This window comes from Oryx dammah, unplaced genomic scaffold (assembly GCF_014754425.2).
Source record: "Oryx dammah isolate SB20612 unplaced genomic scaffold, SCBI_Odam_1.1 HiC_scaffold_13, whole genome shotgun sequence".
Classification (NCBI taxonomy): domain Eukaryota; kingdom Metazoa; phylum Chordata; class Mammalia; order Artiodactyla; family Bovidae; genus Oryx; species Oryx dammah.
In genome coordinates, this window is record NW_024070197.1 from 11,742,192 (window position 1) to 11,759,404 (window position 17,213).

General features: G+C 54.6%; 2 protein-coding genes across 4 annotated transcripts in view; one reads left to right on the forward strand and one right to left on the reverse strand.

The window, feature by feature from the left end:
* Positions 1-11,944: 11,944 nt before the first annotated feature.
* PNMA8B (PNMA family member 8B) lies at positions 11,945-13,844 on the forward strand. Its single transcript, XM_040253834.1, is given in 13 exon segments — positions 11,945-12,170; positions 12,173-12,270; positions 12,272-12,452; positions 12,455-12,666; positions 12,668-12,714; positions 12,716-12,813; positions 12,816-12,942; positions 12,944-13,014; positions 13,017-13,108; positions 13,111-13,188; positions 13,191-13,344; positions 13,393-13,647; positions 13,650-13,844. Coding segments are annotated over 13 exon segments (1,725 nt in total). The 3' UTR covers positions 13,736-13,844.
* Positions 13,845-16,097: 2,253 nt separating this feature from the next.
* CCDC8 (coiled-coil domain containing 8) overlaps positions 16,098-17,213 on the reverse strand; it is a 3,104-nt gene continuing 1,988 nt past the window's right edge. For 2 of the 3 annotated variants that reach the window (XM_040252470.1, XM_040252468.1), the window contains one exon: positions 16,098-17,213. This exon ends at the window's right edge or, in 1 of these variants, runs on beyond it. In XM_040252470.1, the coding sequence (XP_040108404.1) occupies positions 16,695-17,213 (519 nt within the window). In that variant the 3' untranslated portion in view covers positions 16,098-16,694. The other variant, XM_040252469.1, reaches the window with a different exon arrangement.

Here is a 17,213-nt window from a genome sequence, read left to right on the forward strand (position 1 = left end):
GTTCCCCGACGGGGCGGGAGCTGACGCCGCCTGCTCGACCCAGGGCCTTGCAGGCCGTGCGGGCCCGCTTGGTCCTCGGACTCGGACTCCGCTCTCCGCGTTCTCCGACGCCTCCTCCGAGCCTGTGTCCTAAACCCCCTCAGACGCCTCCTCCGACTAGCAGTTCCCGCGGGCCGCCTGCAGCGCCAAGACCTCCCCCAGGTGGCCTTTGGACAATTTCAACCTCCCGCCCTCCCGGGCCTTTTCCTTTTCTTCCTCCATCACCTCAGCCACGTCGTAGGTCGCCCGGAGCGCCGCGAGCTCCAGGAGCCACCCCCCCCATCTTCCTCCTCATCCCCCCAGCTCCCCTGCGCGTCCCGGGGAGCCTTCTTGTCCTTTGTGTGTGGGGGAGATCTGGGGCTCAGTCTTGGTGGAGACACATTCATTTCAGCAGGTTCCCCGCCGTTTCAGGCCTTCCTCAGGACCAGGGTGGCCACTTGGCAGCCTGCCTCTTCCATCTTCATGGATTCGGAGGTGTCCTGGGCCCTGACGGACAAGACCTGGAGCAGGGCCTCTTGTCCTCTTTGTCCTTCAGCCCAGCGACTTCCAGCACAGAAACCATTTGCAACATCTCCCTGCGAGTTTTGATGTCTGATGAAATCCCAGGGGGCCACAATGGCTAGAGCTTGGGGTCCTCCACGTCCTTCTGGGTGACCTGGCCGTCTCATTTCTAGGACTCACCTCCGGAAGAGTCACTGCCCTCGAGCGTCTCATCAGGTGTGTGCCTCTCGACCACAGGAGCCACCAGGTCAGGATGCTGCTCCTGGCTCCTCTGATGGTCAAGCTCATCAAATCCAAGGGCTCTTTCTTTGTCACCTCCTTCTTGGTTTTGTCCAAAAGGGTCACATGGCCAAGAACTCCACGGGGCTCTCTGCCTCATTCTCCTCATTGGCTCTCTGCAGGCCTTCCTTGCAGCCCGTCTGGAGTGTTGTGTGCAGCACACTGCCCTTGTCATTTGTCCCCACTCAGTCCTCCCCTTCCACCTCTGCCATCCTGAGGCCCGAGCTCTGATGGAAGGGTCCTTAGAATCACTTTTTGCAGAGGTACGTAGCTGCCCTCCTTGGCCCCTCTTTTGGCCTCTGGCTCTATTTCTGTGACCCTCCCCCTACTACCCGCACTAGCCTTGCTGGCTGCACCAGAAAGGGGGACCTGGGTCTTCTAATTAGGAGGGATGTCCCTGGGGCCCTGGCCGCTGTAGCCTGTGGGGCCACCAGCAGCTATCGTTTCGTCTGCCTCAGGACTCTCATGTCCTCTGCACGATCCTTGTACAGAATCCTCCAGACAGGTCTCCTTGTCCAGGATCTCCTTGGGAATGGTGGCATGATTAATGTCCTCCACAAACTCTACCAGGGCGCCCTTGGCCTTCTTGTCCCTCGTGGCTCTCATGTTCTGGGCAGGAAGACCGGCTGCGGGACGGCTTTGACAGCTGCCTGCTCTGGGTCTTCTGGGGAGACCCCTGCAGTAGTTGGGGCCTCCTGGATGAAGAGGATGATCTCCTTCCTGCTTCAGCCAAGTGTGACCCACGCGGCCCCTCCCAATCCTGCCAGTTTCTTGGGCAGCATCAGAGCTGGCAGCAGGCTTTGGCTCCCGGGGTGCTGGCACCCCTCCCTCTCCCACTGGCTACCTCCAGTTCCATGGCAACCGCTTTTAGGCCGTTGCCAGTGTCTGAGCATTTGTTTTGAGAAACCCAGTGAAAATGGAAAGATGCATTTTGTTGGTTCACTGGATGGGCCTCACACAGAGAACTCCATTCCACTCACTCGGGGACCGAGTCTGGGGGGACCTGGCCTTAATGGGGTGGTGGTGATCAGTCCTCACTCGGGATAATCTGGGTCTGGAGTGAGTTTAATGGTGAGGGCCAGGAGGCGGGGTGTGGACTGAAGCCAATGCTGGGGTGGGGATACAAGTGGTAAGTCTGGGTCCCGGCAGGACGAAGGGCCCTGAAGGTGTCTGGGTGAGACGGACGGTGAGTCGGGGTCTAGCAGCGGCCCGGGCCTGGGGCAGAGGTACAGCTGCTGTCGGGCTTTTACAGCCCAGACCTTCTCTGTAGAGTAGAGCAGGTGGGGGGCGGGGCTCGGAGGTCAAGTCCCGCCCATGGGAGGGGCCTCAAGCCAGCCCAGATCATCGGATGATAGTGACCCTCAGGAGGCCGCTTGAATGATATCTCAATACCTGCCCTGTTGACACCCCAAGGGCTCCCCAGTATGATCAAGGAGACTGCACCCCATGACACCTCTGACCTGCCCCTTCAAACCCTAGGGCCTGCCGTCCCCCTCCCCTCCCCACATTGTGGTGGTGACCCAGGCCCCAGGCTCCAGGATGGGCCCCAGGTAACGACATTCATCCCCTCCTTCCATCTGGGCAGAATATTAGAGATAAAATCAGCGATTCCTTTCTCCCCAGCCCAGCTGGTGGCCGGACTGTGGGTGTGTGCAAGCGCGGTCCGACCTGCAAGCCCAGACCGAGAACTTTCCTGCCATTGGGTCTGCTCCGGGGGCAGCAAGACCGCCTTTCCTGCCGCCCTGTTGGCAAGAGATCTGGGTCCCCAAGAATGAGGGGCAAGAAGCCTCAGGAACCTTCGGCAAGTGAGAGTGCCAGGCCTGAGAAATCAGGAAGGCCCTTTCCTGGTCCCCTCAAGTCGTGCCCCAGCCCTTGGAGCGGAGGTAATGTCTGGCAGGGCCCTGAGAGGCCCCTATGCCCCTTCCTCTCGGGACGCTTGGAGAATGCTTTAGGGAAACTGATTACACAAAACCCTGGGTTTTAAGTACAGAAACCAAACGTGTCCTGGGTTATACTGAAAAGGGACTTCAGTGGCTCATGTCACTATAAAGTCCAGGCTGAATTAGCTTCAGGTCTGGCTGGTTCCAAGGCCTCTGCTGCTGCTGCTGCTAAGTCGCTTCAGTCGTGTCCGACTCTGTGCAACCCCATAGACGGGGGCCCACTGTCTCTGGGATTCTCCAGGTAAAAACACTGGAGTGGGTTGCCATTTCCTTCTCCAATGCATGAAAGTGAAAAGCAAAAGTGAAGTCGCTCAGTCGTGCCCGACTCTTTGCGACCCCATGGACTGCAGCCTACCAGGCTCCTCCGTCCATGGGATTTTCCAGGCAAGAGTACTGGAGTGGGATGCCGTTGCGTTCTCCCTGCTGCTGCTACTTCCATTTATTCAGCCGAAGACTCGTGACCAGCTCCCATTGGATCGGCTGGGTCACATGCCTGCCTCTGCACCAATCACAGTGACTGGAGAGGGACTGGGAGCTTTGATTGGCCAGGCTTCAGTGAGTGGCAGTTAGTGATCCTCACAGGAACCACCTGGATCACTCCAGGTGAGGGAGCAGATGCCACAAAGAGAAGTGGAGATGAATCACTTAGGAGATGGGGGTTGGAGGTGTTAAGGCAATGTGTGTGGACACGGGGCTGGAAAGCAGGAGATTCTGTCCCGATGGATGAGGGCCAGTAGTGAGACTCACTGTACCTGGATTGGGGAGGGCCTGAAGGGAGTACGGGATCTTTTCCTTGGCTGTGTGTATTTGTTGGAGAATCTCTGGAGTCCTGATGGGGAGAAGAGCATTCACTCATTTCGGTGCTCGCTGAAGTCATTCCCGCCTGGGGACTTCATTCATTCACTCACTGTTCCTCTAGTGTCTGTTCTGGGACCCACTGGGAACGGTGATGATTGAGATGGGCTCTGGCTCCTGGAGCTCAGAGCCTCCGTGATCACGTACGGAAGTGAGTGCTAGAAACGAAAAGGCTGGATCCTCAGGGGAGGAGGGTCGAAATAGCTGGAGCTGATTCTGGATCAGGACCCACTTCCCGAAACGGGTGACATTGACCGGAGTCTGAAGCGAGGAGGCGACCCTCTGTGAAGTAGGGAAATGGAGACAGTGCTTTTGAAAGGGTGGGTGTACAAAAACCTCGGTGGCAGGATGGGGAACAGGAGACCCGAAGAGCTGATGGGAGTGAGGTGTGACTGAGTGGGGATAGTGGCAAGGCCAGGTTCACGGGGAATTGTGAGCTGATTATGCCAGGGATGTGACCAAGGAGCAGAGGGCAGTTGGGTCACCAGGAACAGAGCTGGAAGTTTCTCTGCAGTTTAGGCGCTCCGTGTTGCTGGGAGAGTTAAACATCTGAGCCGCACTTTCTTCCTTTGTGGGATACTTTGAGCTACTGTGTTGAGTTAGGCACGTGGAGGATTTCGCACACGTCCTGGGGTGCAGTAGGGCTTTAAGTAGCGGATATTGGTATTAGTCCTCTTCCTTCTCAGTACTATCCTAAATCCCTTTTTGTATGGAGAGAAAGAAGATAAGATGCTTTAGGGATTTGCTGCGTCATGGCGCCCTCTGGTGGGCACAGGGAGACATGGCTCACAGAAGAAAGCTGGACCAAAGGTTTCTAATTTAAAGATCTTTCTTCCCTCTCTCCCTCCCTGCTTCCGATCTCCCTGTCGTCTTTCCTTCCTTTCACATACATTCCCCCAGGACCTTAGCTGGAGACCCAGCGGGGATCCTGGTTTAAGGCAGGCGTCCCTCACCCCCTCACCTTGAAGTCGTCCCCCGGCTGGGAGTCTCAGGGCTCGCGGGGTGGGCGCGGGGGTGCTGGGTGGGGCTCCCTGACACATGCCTACGGACCTGACCGAATCTCCAGCTCCGGTTGGCGGTGGCGCCCCTTCAGCCCACGGGATCCGAGCTCCCTGCGCCCCAGGGCAGGTCCGGGTTGAACCTGGTGAGCCCGAAGGATAACCTAGCGGGTCCCTCGGGGAGGGCTCTGTGCGTGCATGGGCAGCGCGACCCTCCCGACTCCTACGCGGTGTGTGTGTGTGTGTGTGTGTGTGTGTGTGTGAAAGTGCGGAAGGGGCGTCGGTCGCTGGGTCAGGGGACCCTGCATGGAGGTCTCCTTATGGATTTGACTTTGTTCGCGTGCTTATAGTTGCGGATGTGGGTGTTTCTCTTTGGGGCTGAGGCGTATGTAGTTTATCTGTGTGTTTCACTTGTGAGGACTGGGTGGGTCACTCCGTGGGCGTAGGTGGGCCGAATCTTGGGGTGTGTGCACATTGTGTGTGTGTGTGAGCGCGCGTATGTGTGTGTATGTATGTATGTAGGCTCAATCCAAGTGTGTGTCAATGTTAGTTTGTGTGAACGCAAGTGTGAGTGCGTGTTAGCCAGTGTGTAAGCGTTTTGTGAGTGTGTGATCGTGCGATTGTGGCACGGGCTCACAGGAGCCTGGAGCCACACCTTGAATCCAGCAAACCTCCAACACCAGCCCCTTCAGTCTGGGAGGAGGGGCGGGGAGATATATCTAATGTCCGAACCTGAAGTCGCAAGTGTCCGGCCTGGGACTCCCTCCCTCAACACTCTCCCCACCTCTCAGGCAGAATCGAGAAGAGGGAATAGTGGAGGCTCTGAGCAGTAGCTGAAGGTCTGACGGTGCTACGTGAGCCGGTTGGAGTGTCTGCAGGTTGTGGCTCCAGCATTGACCACCAGGGGGCGCTCCGGGGTTGTTATTTGCCTCACCTGCGAAGGCGCCTCTCCAGAGCTCAAGAGCGTGAGCAAAATAATTTGCTCAAATAGATTTAGTTCCAGTGTAGGGGGCTGGAGTTCAACACTAACAGCAAGAACGATAACTTATTTATAGATCTCAATACATACGCACTGAGTATTTAAATGCAAGTGTAGGCGCTCTTATTGTACCCATTTTGCAGATGGGAAAACAGATTCAGAGAGGGTAGATGACTTGCTCAGAGTCACCCAGAGCTGGAATATTGGCTTGACTCAAGTCAGGTCCGTGTGATTCCAGAGTCTCTGGCTGGACCCGTTCCTTGCTGTCTCCCCAAACTCTGGAGGGAGAGGGGAGGGGAAAAACTGGACGTGGAGGAGTGAGGGCTGGGGAAGTGGCCAAGGATGAACTGGTGCAGAATGTTACGGACCCGAGGTGCTGGGATGGGGACTCAGTATTGGGACTCGCAGTGGTCTCTGCATAAGCTGCCCTCATTGCGATCGTGGTCAGGTGTGGGTGATCTGGAAGCGACTAGCCGCTGATTCATAACCTCAACAGGACTTGCCGAGGGCTGTGAGGGGTTTGCTGGGCACCAGCATGCCACAACCTCTCCTATCTTCCTGACGATGGTAAAAGAACGTGATCCCCATTTTCAGGGACATGAATGGAGGCATGGAGAAGTTAGTTACCAGCCCAAAGTAGTAAGGATGGGACAGGTGTGTGCTGGCTAGTTTTTGCTGCATAACAAACCACTCCAGAGTTTCCCTGGTGGTTCAGGTGGGAAAGAATCTGCCTGCAACGAGGGAGACAAGGTTTGATCCCTGGGTCAGGAAGACTCCCTGGAAAAGGGAATGGCAACCCACTTGCCTGGAGAATCCCATGGACAGAGGAGCCTGGCAGTCCATGGGGTTGCAAAGAGTTGGACGCAACTGAGCCAATAACACGCATACATACACAAACCACCCTGAGCTCAGTGACATAAAACACAAAGTGTTTTATTATGTTCATGGAGTCTGTAGGTCAGCATAATGAAAAAGCACAGTGGGCATGGATTTTTTTCAGTTTCCAAGTGTCTGGTGCCTTAACTGGAGTGCCTCTAATGACTAAGGTCTGGAATCAGCTGGAAGCTTCATCAGTCATGTTTGGTGCCCCATCTTGGATGATCTGAAGACTGCGCTTAGCTGGAGATGTTGACTTGAACACATACACTGGTCTCTCTATGTGGGCTGGGCTTCCTCGCAGCATGGCAATTATGCTTCAAGCAGGAATGTCCTGGAAAGGAGGTCTCAAGAGCAAATACTCCAAGAGAATTGGGCAAAAGCCTTATAATTGACCTTGGGAGACCCAGCATCACTTCTGCCATACCTGTTGAGGCAGTCACAAGCTTGTCCAGGGTCAGATTCAAGAAAAGGGAATGTAGACCAACCCCACTCCTAGATGAGGACCAAAGAACTTGTCGCCTTGCTTTAAAACTGTCATCAGTGTCTCTTCTTGGAGGAGTGGACAGGAAAAAGGTAAACTGTGATGAATGACCATCTTGAAACCCTGCTCAGCAGGTAGGAATTACAGACAAGATATATAACTGGTATTGCTCTCAGACACTTTACCACCAGTGCTAAGAAAGTGGGCAACATTAGGGAGTTTGGGATTGATCTGTAGACACTGCTATATTTAAAATGGATAACTGGGACTTCCCTGGCGGCCCAATGGTTAAGACCCAGAGCTTCCACTGAAGGGGCAGAGGTTCAAGTCCTGGTCTGGGAACTAAGATTCCACATGCCACACAGCATGGCAAAAATAAAATAGATAAGCACTACTGTATAACACAGGAACTCTGCTCAATATTATGTAACAACCTAAATGGGGAAAGAATTTGAAAAAGAATATATATGAATCACTTTGCTGTATACCTGAAACTATCACATTGTTAATCAACTATACTCCAAAATAAAATTAAAAATTTAAAGCAGTGAGAAACAAATGGAAATAGATACCGTACAAGGAATTGTGCAAACATAGCGTAAATGCCCCCAAACAGCAATGCACATTTTGCAAGAACACATGAAAAGAAAAAGACAGACATGAAAACGTACAAAATGAAAAGAGTTGTCCAGATTGATGGAGGAATGGGAGAAGAGGGTGAGGATCAGATGTCATTTTAAAGACACGGAAGCAGGTGGAGTTGACAGTTCCTTGGATCTAGATGTCCTGAAAGGCATGCCACCACCGGCCACTGAGATCCAGACACTAGGCAGTGAAGTGAATTTTGTTTTGAGGATCTCCTGTGGTGGTTTCCCTGGTAACCACTGGAGGGAGAGATTGAAGAAAGAGGAGCAGAAAGACTATGGAGTGGGGACAAAGAAGCAGCGAACTTCATTCACATGTTTCAATTATAACCTGCGGGAGAAACGCACCCAGTCTCCTTTTTCTTATCTGAGGACCCTAGGGTACCTTGTGTTGTACCAGCTCAGCAGTGTGTGTCTCCAACTCAGTGGTTCTGAAATTTCTTGGTCTCAAGATGTCTTACATTATTAAAAAATTCATCAAGGACCCCAAAGAGCTTTTGTTTCTGTGGGTTCAATCTGTCTATATTTACCATTGGAAGACTGTCAGCTGAGCAATTAGAAGCATTTACTTATGAACTTGTTTAAAAATAGCACTAGCAAACATATGTTACGTGTTCACCCAAATAACATATGTGTCGCTATATTTTCCAAAACAAAAACAAATTGAGAAGAGTGGCATTGTTTTTATCTTTGGGGAAATCTCTTTCCTGTCTGACTCAACAGAAACTGGTTTCTCATACCTGCTTCTGCATTTGTTCAGCTGCAATATCTCATGTCAAGTTGCCTCTGAAAAATTCCAGTGAACACTCGTGAGAGAATGAGATTGAAAAAGACAGATAATGTGTGAGCAGTACTATGAAAATGGTGTCGATCTCACTGACCCCCTGAAAGGTCCTCTCGGGTTCCCTGGGGGTCCCACCACCGCACTTCGAGACCCTCCACTCCGATAGTGCTGCTGCTGCTGTTCACTCGCTGACTTGTTTCCCACTCTTTGAGCCTCCCCGGGACTGCAGCACGCCGACCTTCCCTGTCCTCCCGTGTCTCCCGGAGTTTGCTCAAACTCATGTGCATTGAGTTGGTGATGCTGTCTAACCATCTCATCCTCTGCATCCACTAGTTGTCCTTCTTAACAAGCAGGCACAGTGTTTGGCCTCAAACACAGGGAGTGGGAAGAATTTTGCAGAACTTTTAATAAGCTCTCTCTTTTTTATTTTTTTCCCAGCTTGGAGGCAGTGGCTAGGCCAGTCATGGGTCCCATCTCTGTCCAACAGAGCATCCTAATTCCAGGACAGATATCCAGAGAGGGGCTAGGCAGGGCAGATCGGGGTTCCCAATGCCCTGCCTGGCTGGTCCTTGCTCTCTAATTTTCTACTTGGCTTCTGGGACCATGTTCCCGCTCTGCTCTGGCTCACTCTGATCAGGAGAGAAATGAGGGAGAATTCCATCTGCGACCAGAAAATGGAACAAAGATCCATTTCACCTGTCTTTTGGGAATAAATGTGGGCTTAAGTATGAAGAGAAACTGGAATTATGCAAGAAAGATGGCGGGGGCCCTAGAATAGAAGCTGCCATAGTCAGTGGTGATGAAAACCATTTTTAAAACGATGCTGTGTGTGTGTATGTTACATGGAGTTAGGTTCTGAGCTGAGATCACTGTGAACTGATTTTTTTTGTATAGGTGTGAATGCCTGGAGGGATCCCCAAAGTAGGGGAAGTTGTGGATCAGTTCAAAGTTCATGACTGTTCCTGGCAGCCTACACACAGGCTTCCCAAATGGGGCACTAAACGCTTCAGGTGCCCAGATCACATTTATAAACTGCCCTCCAGAGGTCAAACTGCTGTTAATAGAAACTCCTGAAATATACGTCAGGGACTTGCCTCTGAATCTTAATCTCTTTCTACTTCTTCACCCCTACCACCACCAGCTGACAACCATTGGTCTGTTTTCCGTATCTGTAACTCTGTTTCTGTTTTGTTATGTTTGTTCATTTGTTTGTTTGTTTTTAGATCCCACATATAAGTAAAATAATACAGTATTTGTTTTTCTCTGACTTATTTTGCTCAGCACAATACCATCTAGGTCCATCAGTGTTATCCCAAACGGCAAGATTTTTTACTTTTTAAAATGGATCTTTAAATAATAAATTCCATTCTATTTAGTGGGACATTACTCAACCATATATATATATAGAAAATCTTCTTTACATATAAATACATGTGTAAATACTCTATATATTATAATATACAATAAAGATGAAGGAATCTTGTTTATCCATTTTATCCATTCATCTGTTAATGGGCACTTAAGTTGCTCCCATATCTTGGCTATTGTAAATAATGAATAATGTAAATAAATGAAAATCTATTCCTAAAATTCATTTCCCCTGTTTTTTATGTATTGAAGGTGGCCATTAGCAAACTTACGTATTACACATGTGGCTTGCCTTGGGGGCTCGCATTATATTTCTTTCAGACCACACTGCTCTAAAGAGAAGACTGACACCCATTTGGTGGAAAGGAAAGGAAAAGGGAGAAGCAGGGAAAATGAAAGCTGGGGGGCAGGTAGGTGAGTAAGCAGTTTGGTTTGTCCTAGGACCAGTTGCCATGGTAACCTTGCAATAAACTCTCTTCCTACATTAAAAACAAAACAAAAATGAAGTGTTTTGGTTTCTTTTTTTAAAAATTTCCTTCTTTATATATTTATTTGACAATTAAATGTATATATTTATATTAAATGATTGTATAAAGGGTCAAGAAAGAATGAATTCCCATCGCCATCTTTCAGGGAGCACCAGCTCTGGGCCAACCTCTGTTCCAAGGGCTTTCATGGATCATCCTGTTTAATCCCCATAAGGATCCTATGAAAGTGAAAAGTGAAAGTGTTAGTCAATCATGTCTGACTCTTTGCCACCCCATGGAGTGTAGCCTGCCAGGTTCCTCTGTCCATGGGATTTACCAGGTAAGAATACTGGAGTGGGTTGCTGTTTCATCCTCCAGGGAGTCTTTCCAACCCAGGGATCAAACCTGGCTCTCCCACGTTTCAGGCAGATTCTTTAACATCTGGGCCACCAGGGAAGCCCAAAGATCCTATGAGTAGGGTTAATGGTTATGTCCATTTCACAGAGGAGCAAACTGAGGTGTAGAGAAGCCCAGGAAACTTCCCAGAGTCATAGCGAGGGCAGCAGCAGAAACCCAATGGCTGGGCCCCAGTGCCTGATTTATGTAGAGCTGGGGTGAGGGTTAGCAAGGGTGATAAAGAGGAAGTGTGTTCCCGGTAGCTATGACATTCACCCATCCCAGCCTGTGGACCCAGTCAGGATCACGGTCTTCTTCCCGGAAGTGATGTCTAATCTCACTGCTGATCACACCCACACAGGAACCATATGCAAAAACACACAGTTAATAGTAGGTGTATGGTTATGGCTACAGAAACATCTGCAAGAGCGAGGCCTCACTGAGCCAGGCCGGACCCCATCAGTGAGGGCTGTGGACCCTAAAGGATGCCGGCACCTCGCAACGGAGGCCTGTGTATCCGTACTGAAGCGAGGCCTGAAAACTGTGGGCGTGGCTTGCACCCCAAGAGTGAGTCCTAGTTCCACCGTGGGGAGCCAGAGGCTCTTGATCTACGTCTCTGCAGCCTGAACCCCGCCTGTACTCGGTGGAGGGCTGGAAGCGTCTACCCCTGAAGGAGATCGCGGGTCTCCCTAACTGTTGTCTCGCCCCCTGTGAATATGGCCTTTGGGGGGTGCTCATCACTGATGGTGATCCCAACCCCCAGAGCCTTCCTTTGCTTGGGCTCGTCTAGAGCTGGATCCCTTCAGACCCCAGCAACTGCGACCCAGGCTGCAGCCCTGGCGTTGCCATGGTGACGCGGCCCAGCTGGGAGCAGGGGCGAGCCTGTGTGCGCAGGCTCAGGGCCGAGCAGCCGCCTCCGCGCGGAACTGCAGAGACTGAGCGGAGGCCGCATGGCCAGAAGTGGCCCCGGCGCGGCGAGGGGGACGCGCCTCTCCCCGCGGCTCTAGGTGCCGACCGCGCCGCCCTCCCCAACAACTGGCCGGGGCGCCGCCTTGTCACCTCGGTCAGGCACAAAGGGCGGAGCGGAGGGGCCGGTGGCATCTCTGGATTTGCCACGCAAACTCCCTGTGGGTGCTAGGACCCCCGTAAGGAGGGGCCCTCGGGAAGGGCCGCCGGGTCGGCCGCCCAGGGGCAGCAGGAGCCGGAAGGTCACGTTCATCTGAGCCTGAACTCCAGGGCCCACGGCGCTGCTCCAGGGCGGCATTGGCCCCGGGTCCCGCAGCCCACGTGCGCCTCGGGCTCCCTCCTGCTCCTCGATCAGCGCCAGAGGCACCATGGCCACGGGCCCTCTGGGGGGACTGGCGCAGGGGGCTGGCCCTGGACGTGCACGGGGCCTCCCAGAGGACGTGGAGCTTGCGGCCATCCAAGCGGTCCTGCAGCCGGTCTTCCTGCCCCAGGGCACGTTCGGGCTGAGGAACGCCAGGGCCGTGAGGGTCGAGAAGGCCAAAGCCACCGTGATGGAGTTTGTGGAGAACATTAATCACAGCGCCATCCCTGGGGACATCCGGGCAGGGACGGCCTCTAGAGGGTTCTGTGCAAGGAAAGCGCGGAGAACACGAGGGTCCTGAGGCAGATGAGACGGTCGCTGCTGCTGGATGAACTCCTCTCCCCAAGAGGCGGCAGTGGCCAGGATCTCTGGGGACAGGTCCACCCCTCCCGATTCGGAGACTCAGCCTCGGGGGTTGGGGCCGACGGTCAGGGAGGCTGACCCCGCTCCTGGTGCGGCTAGAACGTCCCGTCATCGAGATCGCGGAAACGGAACCAGAGGCAGCAGGTGGACCCAGACGGGCAGAAGAGGGACTGTGCAGGCCGGCGATCCACACTGGGGAAGCGGGATTCGGAAGACTCTTCTGAGGAGAGCCTGGGGCTCGTGATCCAGGAGATGGACCGGGAGGACTTAAGCGGGGATGAGGGTCATAGCATGCTGCAGGCCTCCGCGGAGGAGTTCCTTAGGTAGTGGGCCCTCCAGAGCCAAGGAGGTGACGGGCAAGGTCCTCCGTGAGTTCTTGGCCCTGGCAACGGTGATGGACAAAGCCAAAAAAAGGAGGAGAAAGATTCCCCCTTGGCGCGGGGGTCGACTTATCGGCCATACTGGCAGTGGGAAATGCGTCTGATGAGGAGACCGCGGACAGCGACGCCTCCCAAAGGAGTCCCAGGAGAACGGGGATCAAGAAAAAGAGAGGGTGGACAATCCTGAGTTTGTGGCCCTTGTGGCTCATACAGACCCCTCTGCCCAGGACGAGGTGTTGAAAATGGCTTCTGTGATGGAGTCGCTGGGCTGAAGGACAAGGAAGACAAGAGGCCCTGCTCGAGGTCTTGTCCGTCATGGCCGAGGACACCTCCGGGACCGCGTGGAGGTGCAGGAGGCAGGCTGCCAGGTGGCCGCCGTGGTCCTGAGGAAGGCCAACGACAACACCTGCTGGAATGAATGCGTCTCCCCACCAAGACTGAGCCCCAGACCCCCTTCAAGGGCAAGAAGGCTCCCCGGGGCGCGCTGGGGAGCTGGGGGGATGAGAGGAAGATGGGGAGCGGTGGCTCCTGGAGCTCGCGGCGCTCCGGGCGACCTACGACGTGGCTGAGGTGATGGAGGAAGAAAAGGAAAAGGCCCGGGAGGGCGGGAGGTTGAAATTGTCCAAAGGCCACCTGGGGGAGGTCTTGGCGCTGCAGGCGGCCCGCGGGAACTGCTAGTCGGAGGAGGCGTCTGAGGGGGTTTAGGACACAGGCTCGGAGGAGGCGTCGGAGAACGCGGAGAGCGGAGTCCGAGTCCGAGGACCAAGCGGGCCCGCACGGCCTGCAAGGCCCTGGGTCGAGCAGGCGGCGTCAGCTCCCGCCCCGTCGGGGAACCCGCAAAACCCGAGAGGAGGGGAGCGGCGGCCGAGGCTGGAGGGGCGCCCTCCCGAGACGAAAGCCCAGGAGGAGACGGCGGGAAGCAAGAGCAGGAAGGGGCGCGCGGGAGCCGGGACGCAGGCCGAGGCCGGCCCAGGGCTCCGCCGCCCGCGGGCTCCAAGTCGGCGCGTGGGAAGAAGACTGGTTGGGGCAGGAGGCTGCACCCCATGTGCCGCTAGGGCCGCCCCGAGGGGGCGAGGCTGCAGCTGCCGGTGGGGCCCCAGCTCGGCGCTCCCTCCGCCCTCCCTGCCGCGGAGGCGGCTTCCGCCGAACCGGGCGCTCCCGGCTCTTCTCTGCGCGCCGCCCACCGCTCGCTCTCCAGTCCTTTCAGTCCCTCCTTTGCAGGTGGCGCGAGCGATCCTGACGCAAGAAGAATGTAACTGTAATGAGCGCCCGCGGAGGCAGCAGCCCCAGGTGACGGGGCGGTCTCAGGTCCCACCCAGCGGGCTTGGCTTTGGGTCTCCCGGCTCAGCAACAGGGGCGAGTGTGTCCGCGGACACCGGGAACCAGGGGAGGCCCGCAGTGTCGGGCGTTCTTTCTTGTTCTCCGTGGAGCCCCGATCCCTTCCAGACTCATGCTTCTGGCCAGCGTCTGTGAGCCTCTGTTCCTCATTCCAATCTGATCGGGGCTGGCCTGTGTGATGGAGTTTCCAGCCGGGCAAGGGGAGTGTCAGGGTGCAGCTGAGCCAGGAGGCTGAACCTCCTGCTCCGGGAGGAGAGGATTCCAGGAAGAGAAGCCTGAGAGGCAGGGGGTGTGCTCCAGGGGGAGGGGAGAAGAGGTCGGGGAGGGGAAGGGAGGGGTGGAGACCAGGGCACCAGGAGCAGGGGAGGAGGGGAAGGAGGAGAGGGAAAGAACTTGCCCATCTGAAGTGCAGCTGGTACAAACGCACCAGCTTCTCAGGGCCAAGGCCTCCTGCTGGTGTCCACAGGCTGAATCTGACACTCGACCTGAAGTGTTTTCAAACAATGGGACTTCTTAGCAACACTTTCAATTTGGGACAATTCACATACGATGTGTTAGCTTTTCTCTGCAGTACCAAGCAGTGTACCTCCCACAGGTCTGTGGCTCCCCCTAGATGTCCCACCAGCTCTCCCCTACCCACCTCCCGTGGGGTGACAGTCCCCTGGGCGCTGGAGGGAAGGGGTGAGGCGGGCGGATGCCCAGTGGAAGCGCACTCAGGAGGCAGAACATCCCGTGCAAAAGCCCCAAGCCACTGTGGAGACGGGTTTATTCATTGGTAACCCTTGAGGCCTCGGGTTCCAGGATTCCCTGCTGGGCATAGAGGGACCATGTCTCCAAACAGGCCACCTGCCTTCACAGGGCTGGCCGTCTAATTACATTCCACGTGACAGGAGTTGTGAACTCTGCCGAGGTCCCTGGGGTCGGAGCGTGCAGACATGCCGGGAGCGTGTCCCCTTCCGGGTCCTGGGACCCCCTAAGAGGAAGCTGTCCCGCCCCTCGGTCGGCTCAAACGGAGAGAGGGGCGTCCTGAGATTCTCGGGAGTGTCATCTGGTCCTGAAACGGCCCGGAGGGAGAAGCCAGACATGGATAAGCCTTTCCCACTGTTAAGTTCTCTAGGGCTCGGAGCCCACGAGGCCCCGCCTTCCTCATTGCAGGCTCCGCCCCACACAGCACGCTCCGCCCCGCTGAGAACTAGGCCTGCGGAGGAAGCGTCAACCCAGGCAAGCGCTGTCGTGGCCTGTTTATCCACTAGGAGGCGCCCTAAGACCAATAGCTTAAATCATGAGCACCATTACCCTTCTTGGGGTTCACCGCTTTGAAGTTCCGCCTGTTTTCTCAATGTCAGGCAGCCCAAAACCGACTTTCCAGTAAAGCTGCAAAGTAAGGTCCTGAGACCAACTGCATCCACATCTCCCGGGAACTTCTTAGCAATGCATATTCTCAGGCCCACCCCAGACCTACAGACCTACTGAATGACGTCTAAGAAGTTCAGTCCAGGACTGCAGCCTGTCGGGAGGACCCAGCTGAGTTTTAGCTCTACCTCTAAGAATTTCCCTTTATCCGGCCTCTGTCGAGGCCGGGGCATGGTTATTTGCTGTCTGTTTTCCCCTGTTAGGGGGACACAGACAATACAGAGAGAAGTCCCCCAGCTCCCAGGGTGTGTAGCAACCCGATTATAAGCTCACTGTAGCAACTTGATACCACACCACAATCCAGTTCTTTGGCTTGTTCCTATTGCAATGATTTTTTCCCAATGTATCCAGTGACCAAGCTGCCCCAGATTCTAGGGCCGCATAGCGTGCTCTAGCAACTCACAGCTCTGATGTGAAGGGCCCCTGAACCCACACTTTGGACATGTTTGCCAAATTATTATTCTGCATGTGGTAACCAAGAAGGGATGAAGCATGTAAACTGCAGGACCTGGACCCACCAAGCCTGCAGAACCCAGTGGTGTGGGAGTGGCAGGAAAAGTGACTTTAACACGGGTAGGCATCATGGACGGTGGGAGTAAAGGGGACACAAGGCTGTGACAAAATCACTCCCAAACATTTTTCAGTTGCCAAGCCAGAGCCAAGAAATAAGCTGGTAAATATTTTTATTTGCATGTTGACCTGCGCCCTCTTTTCCAGTTCCAAGAGGCAGTGAGTGAAAGTGTACGGGCAAAAGGGGGAAGAAACAGGGGAAGAGGAAGGGATTTCTCCTTTGCCTCGCTCCCTTTTCCAGGCTGAGCACCTAGAGTTGCATTTGAGGAAGTTAAAATCATAGGGGATGCAACTCCATTGTATGGGTTTCTTTCATTACATTCCTTGGGTTACTATAAAGAGTCTGTATTTTTAAAAAATCAATGCAAAAAAAAAAAAAAAATCAATGCATAGGGAATTCCCCAGCAGTCCAGTGGTTAGGACTCAGCACTTTCACCACTGGGGAGACCTGGGTTCAATCCCTGGTCAGGAAACTAAGATCCCACAAGCCATGTGGGAAAAAAGAGAAAGAAAGATAGAAAAAAAATCAATGCATAGAAAATACAATTTTAATAAGAAAGGGGCATTCGGTAGAGATTGAGAGGCACTGCCAGGCCCTCACTCTACCTCCATTTTCAAGTGTGGAGACACATGCCATGAGGGACCCACACTGCGGCAGGTGCTGAGGTCCTCCGCGGCCCCCCTGCCCTCACCTCACAGCTGGTCCTCTTGCTCTCCATGCTCTGCCTCTGCTCTGGCCTCGGCCCGCAGGACCCTGAGGCTCCTGGCCTCGCCTGCCCTGGGCACTCTCTTGGGTAGCGTGGGCAACCGGGGAGTGTGCCAGAAGGCTCTCCGGCGCTTCCGAAACCATGAAAAGCGTCCGGGGGTCTGGAACCTCACTGTCTTGACCGGTTTCCGGGTCCGAGCTCCTGCAGTGGCCCCTGTGGCCCTTCCGGCAGCTGAGGATTCAGCCTCCTGAACAGCCGGGGTCTCTGCCCTCTGATTACAGGCAGCTTCTGCCCTCTGGACCGATCCAGCTTCTTCCCCATCAGGTACAGCCTCTGCTCCCTGGACAACCGGGGCCTCTGCCCTTGGATCCTCTGCAGCTTCTGCCCTCGGGTCAGCCGGGGCCTCTGCCCCCTGGACAGGTATGGCCTCTGCTCCCTGGACAGCCAGGGCATCTGCTCTCTGATTATCCACAGCCTCTGCCTCCTGGACAGCTATGGGCCCTGC